General features: G+C 41.1%; 1 protein-coding gene across 1 annotated transcript; it reads right to left on the reverse strand.

The window, feature by feature from the left end:
* Positions 1-1862: 1862 nt before the first annotated feature.
* Positions 1863-6517, reverse strand: LOC120547636 (zinc-binding protein A33-like). The gene is made up of 2 exons (XM_039783157.1): positions 6503-6517; positions 1863-5045 (listed from the first exon to the last, which is right to left on the reverse strand). The coding sequence occupies exon 2, from the start codon at positions 5026-5028 to the stop codon at positions 3649-3651; it is 1380 nt and encodes a 459-aa protein (XP_039639091.1). The 5' UTR covers positions 5029-5045; positions 6503-6517; the 3' UTR covers positions 1863-3648.

Genomic DNA, 6517 nt, shown 5'->3' on the forward strand with positions numbered 1-6517 from the left:
AACTGTAATAATGTCTCCTCATGTAAAACTCAAACTGTGTATAAATCATTGAACTTTTTGTCCTTATTTTAACACATTATGTCTTTAATGAAGACACTGGTATACATTTAAATATTGACAATTAAAAACATCAGTTTCTACTCTACAGTAACTCTGCAGCTGTTCATAATAATTACTTCAAATGAACCAGCTGTGTCACTTCCTGTTTCCCTCAGAGCTGCTGATGGAGACAGTGGCGCCACCTTGTGACACAGTTATATTATTTCATGTCAGAAAAATCACAACAAACCATCACTCAGAATGAGTTTTAATGGCCAACTCAGTGTTAACAAAGAGAAAAATCATTTTAGTTCAGCATGAAACAGCCCCGAAATCACCATCACCAAACCCACCAGACTCCATGTAAATAATCTGGACTTTTAGCGTGTGTAGAGCCAGCATATCTCCACCAGACTCCATGTAAATAATCAGGACTTTTAGCGTGTATAGAGCCAGCATATCTCCACCAGACTCCATGTAAATAATCAGGACTTTTAGCGTGTATAGAGCCAGCATATCTCCACCAGACTCCATGTAAATAATCAGGACTTTTAGCGTGTATAGAGCCAGCATATCTCCACATGTTAATGGGTGAATTTAGGATTTATTTAAACTAGGGCTGTCAGCATTAACACAGTTAATCGCGATACAATTAAGGGACGAGCATACAGTGTACAATATTTTTTTAATCACATAAATCGCATGCCGTCATTTATTAATTTATTTTACACTTCACTTGGCATCGCGTCATGCCTAACAGGCTACTATTTTGACCCTAACCGCACCTTTACTTATCATCAAGCTGCCATACTTCCTCATAACACATTCTGCTGCAGGCATGATGGAGAAAGACAGCAACATGATTCAGAATGGCGCTTTTAATTTTCAAAAACTGCGAGACGGCTCGTAGACAAGTCGAAAACCATATGCACATTTGTAAAGCCGAATTAAAATACCACCGAAGCACATCAAGCTTGAGCTACCACATAAGAGCTAAGTATAGTCCAGTTAACGTGACTCAGGTGGATGCAGCTGCTGCACAGTGCAAACGCTGTCTCATTAACCGGTGATCACTGGACGTCAGTGAGTAATCTAAATGATTTAGAAGTTACTGCACACTATACTGACTCTGGTAATGATAGGGATTTTTAGTCTTTTAGTTAGGTACTTGGAGGAATTGTGCAATTATGACAGATTCACAAATTTTTCTTTTGTTTACAGTAAATAAATAATAACCAAATACAAATGTTAAAGTCAGTTTCATAAAGTAAACTTTCTTTGCATTCATTTGTTTCCCAATCAAGATACACTGGTAAGAATTGCTTTCCATTGTTAATATGTACTTAAAAAAAGTTCTGAAAATCAAAATAATAGAATTTTAATCATGTGATAAAATATGTGATTAATCGTGATTAACTATAGAAATTCAGCGATTAATCACAATAAAAAAAACATTATCGTTTGACAGCCCTAGTTTAAACCATGCATTGTGGGTGATATCCACCTCTCATACATGAGCATTACTGTAAATGTTTGCCGGTTTCATCTTTATGAACCATTATCAGCTAACAAAGGTAATCTTCTGATATTTCTGTTCCCCCTGTCTACTGTTCTACGTTTCAGTAAGCATTAATATCTGAAAGCACAACCCAATGATAAATGTTTATTTAGTAACTTTAACATCAGATTGGTTTACAGTCTCACTGCTTCTGCAAACATGCTTTTGGGAAAACCTCGCAATACAATGTAATACTGATGTGGATAAATGTGCTACTAAACAGAGTTCAGTTCCCTTTCTGCTGAATGTTACCAATGATCAAGACTGCTTTTATTTCACACCACAGACATTTATTGAAGTCAAAAGACAAATACATTCAGTTATACCGTTAGAGTTACAAAGAAAAGATAGTGTTGCACCCAACGTTAGCATCAAATTACAAGGAACTGACTCCTGAAGGGAATTCTGGCAAAAAACACAGGCCCGAAGGCCAGAAAAGATCTGACTCCAGTTACTCGAACCACTCTAATTCCCTCGCGTCTGTTGATGAGACTTGTGATACCAGAACTCAATGATCAAAACTGAGACAACAGACTCAAGTTTAGCAAAGTTTACTAAGTCCAGCAGTTAAGTTTACAGAACACAATTGTGGGTTCCCAAAAAGAGACTAAGTTTCCCTAGCTTCAGACATCAAATGTACGGAGCTCAGGTCAGCAAAGTCTCTGTCGAACTGTGAGCCCCGAATCGGTAATATCCCTCAACCTTTATCTTTTTCCTTGATGGGGTGTCATCCTCCTGTCTCTGGGCAGATTCGGTTATCTTCATATACCACACACGTTGGGGTTGGGGCCTCTTTATGGTGTAACTGTAACACACACACCAACCTAAAAACTATTTCCTGTTATTCTACTTCTCTGTCTGGTATAAAACAGTTTCTAACATACAATAACATTCCTAAAATATAATTATCTGTAATCAAAGCTAAAGCTAAACCATCTGTGTGTGAGAGTCTATTCATTGTACAGGGAATGCAATTATGTCCTCCCTGGATCTTGTGACCAACGTCTCATGACTACACACAACTCACAGCAATGAGCAACACAATATAATATGAAATTTATTACTGAGCAACAACACGTCTAAATAATAGTTATATTTCTACACTTGTCACTTTGATTGGCTGGACAATCAACTTGCCCGACATACAGTCTTACTGTCCCAGACCATCGGGCCATGAAGCCATCGGTCCATTGCTTATGTCGAACCCTTTTTAGTATCTCAAAAACAATGACTTACATCAAAACTACACATAGACATTAAACCAACACATTCTCACTACCAGCGCGTCAGAATGCGACACTTGGTCAGGTATCTTTGGCGTTTGTTATTAACGCTAAAAGTCTCCTTTAGCCTCGTATGTGACGCGATTGGTCGGGACTCTTGGCGTCACCTCTTAACTCTCTGGCTTACGACGCACGTTTAACTGACATATGGCACAAGAACGGGACAGTTAGGTTCAGGAAAGGATAGATCACATTAACTTTTAACCCTGCTTACACCAAGCCCTTTCCTGTCACATTCTGACTCACTGTGACCTCATTCTTCTCTCTATCTGCAAGTCTTCATTTCAAATTAACATGTCTACAAGGATTTTAAAAAAGCAATAAAAACATTGGAGAAATTTTCGTAAATAAAACTTGTAAAAGGCGACAAAAACATTGAAAAAAAACTGAAACTTGGGAAAAAAACCCAGTTTTGTATATTACGCCTTTTACAGATCAGAACAACAATATTAATATTTCATCTAAACATCCATATTTACCTTTATAAACACATATATTTTAGATTTTTAAAACCTTTTGTTGGGTTTCATTCCGCCGTCTCCTTTACCGCTGCAATCAGTTTACTACCCTTTATATTATCAACCATTATTCTGTTTATATTCATTAATATTTAATCTGCTGACTCCTGTTATTGTTTGCTGCTGTCCGATATAAAGTTTAAACTTATTTTATCATTCAGTTCAGATATTATTGATCCGTAAAAAGATGGAACACTGAAGTGAATAGTTGTTTACTGTTATTATCACCACCCTAAAACTACAGAGTATATCAGATCTGTTGTTTTGTCACACAGATCTTCAGTGGTGATATCTTCAGATTACCATCAGTGTAAATGTATGGAAACATCCTCTCAGTGAAAGTGTGTCTGAAGGTGTGTATGTGTGTGTTAGTATCAAGATCAGAGAACGACAGATTTCCTCTGTTCCAGTCCAGAGTCACTCTGATCCTCTGGAGCGGCTTCTGAAACGGGAGAACAGTGCATAGAGCTGGTGGAGACCACGCTGAGTATTTACCTTTATAGAACATTATTGTCCATAATCCAGACCGCATGCTTCCCTTCCTCTGAACAGACTCTGCTAACACACCCAGTAGCCAGACTGTACTGTCTCCAACCTCGACATCCCAGCTGTGAGTCCCCGAGTTAAAGCCCTCAGAGCCCAGGACAGAGAAGACTGAATTAAGCCTCTCTGGATTATCAGGAAGCTGCTGTTTCTCTCCTCCTAGTCTCCCACTGGTCAGATCTTCAGACAGGATGAGTTTTGGATGAGCAGTGTTTGGGTCCAGAATCAGAGGAGAGTAGGAGACCATCTCCTTCATCTTGTTCCAGATGTTGAAGCCCAGGTTGCCCAGGTGTTTGGCCTCGTCTATCAGAGCTCCTGAGAGCAGCTGTGGATCATCCAGCAGGGGGCTCTGCTGGACTCTTTCCACTGCAGCCTTGTATTTAATCAGGAATGAGACGTCTTCAGCTCTCAGCTGCTCCTCTGTGGCTCTGACTGTGTCTGAAAGAGCTGCTATCTCTCTGCTCAGAGCCTCCATCTTCTCCTTCATCCTCTGACTCTTCTGCTCCTCTTCCTCCCTCAGTGCAGCCATCCTGGCCTTCTCTTCCTCCTCTAGAAATTGGTGAAGCTTCCTAAACTGATCCTTAATCTTTGTCTCTGTGCATCGGGCCTGGAGCTTTATGTGTTCTGCTGTTTGATCACACTTCACTTTAACTTCCTTTATCTTCTTCTTTAAGGGCTCCAGAGTTTCCTGGAGTTCCTTCTTGTGTTGTCGTGCAGCTTCATCGATGGGTCTGATTCTGTGGTTGGAGTGTTTTTCTGAATGTAGACAGACGACACACACCGGCTGCTGATGGTCCAGACAGAAGAGTTTGAGTTTCTCAGAGTGCAGACTGCAGAGAGCCTCTGAAGCTCTCTGATCTCTCTGCTGTAAGAAACTCTCACACAGCTTCTTTAAGTCCAGGTTACGAGGTGGTTCTGGCCTGTCTGATCTTTTCCTACAAACTGGACACTCCTGTGCCTGTTTCTCTCTCCACCAGGTCTTCAGGCAGTCTTTACAGAAGCTGTGGCTACATGACAGGACAACAGGATCTCTAAAGACTTCACGACAGACTGAACAGCAGAAATCCTCCTCTGACATGGAAGCCATTTTGTCTCTGAGAGCAGCTGAAAACAGCAGAAACAGCAGATGTTAAAACAGGAAGTCAGTTGTGTTTCCCTCCCTTGCACACGGGACAAATTTGCCTTCAGGGCGGTCTGCCAGAAGGGTTTATTTTAACCCAAACCACTATCTTTTCCTAAACGTAACTAAGTAGTTTTGTTGTCTAAACCTAAGAGATTTCTGGTAGAAAGCCCAGAAGGTAAACGTCTCCCATGTGCACCAAGCCCCCAGGAACAGCGCCATGTCTTAAAGCAACCACATCCCTCTGACCCAGAAAGACTTCTCCCAGAGACTTTGCATGGTGAAAGAAACTTCTATATTTCAGTCGATATTTGTTTTGGGTACATCAACTTACCAGCCCGAACACTTAAAGGGTCCTTGTTTAAACCGTCATGTTTTAAACATATTTAATATTCACCAGTAGCTGAATCCAGAGTTATTAAACTAGGCATGATGAACGTGAGCAGACGTGAGCCCACGTTGCCCTGCACTGCGCATGCTCATATGACGGTTCTCCTGAGGTCCTGAAGCTGTAATAATGGATATAGCTAATGGTTGTGTTCTATTTTTTTTAACTTTTATTTATCCAGGTAAGTCGATTGAGAGTAATTTCTCATTTACAACAACGACCTGTCACATTCCCACAGTTCCACATTCATACCTGGAAGCTGCCCAGTACCACCACAGTCTGATCTGACCACATTCATACTGGAAGCTGCCCAGTACCACCACAGTCTGATCTGACCACATTCATACCTGGAAGCTGCCCAGTACCACCACAGTCTGATCTGACCACATTCATACCTGGAAGCTGCCCAGTACCACCACAGTCTGATCTGATCACATTCATACCTGGAAGCTGCCCAGTACCACCACAGTCTGATCTGATCACATTCATACCTGGAAGCTGCCCAGTACAACCACAGTCTGATCTGACCACATTCATACCTGGAAGCTGCCCAGTACCACCACAGTCTGATCTGACCACATTCATACCTGGAAGCTGCCCAGTACCACCACAGTCTGATCTGATCACATTCATACCTGGAAGCTGCCCAGTACAACCACAGTCTGATCTGACCACATTCATAAATGAAAGCTGCCCAGTACCATCACAGCAAAAATCTGTCAAATGCACAGATCATATACTGTAAATATACAGAATTTTCAAGTTTTTGGATTAACAGAAATGCCCATAAACTCAACGGAACATGTTCTGGTCATTTTCTTCCAGGACATTATCCGTTTTTCTTACAGTAGAAGAGATTTCTGGCAGAAAGCCCAGAAGGTAAACATCTCCAGTGTGCTCCCCCCCTCCCCCCTGCTGCAGAAAGTTACCTCAGTTACTTTAACTTTGAGCATTTGAGTGTATTTCACTGTGCAGTAGATTCCAGTCTGCAGTTTTTCTTCCCCACCCCCCCAAAGTTAAAGTCTCAGCTTTGGAATAAAAGGTCAATCTTACCGTCTGTCTGTCGCT

This window comes from Perca fluviatilis, chromosome 19, assembly GCF_010015445.1.
Source record: "Perca fluviatilis chromosome 19, GENO_Pfluv_1.0, whole genome shotgun sequence".
In the NCBI taxonomy this organism is placed as follows: domain Eukaryota; kingdom Metazoa; phylum Chordata; class Actinopteri; order Perciformes; family Percidae; genus Perca; species Perca fluviatilis.

Bases quoted from the DNA above. Each gene is read 5' to 3' on its own strand.
- LOC120547636 (XM_039783157.1), bottom strand. From the start codon at position 5,028: ATGGCTTCCATGTCAGAGGAGGATTTCTGCTGTTCAGTCTGTCGTGAA.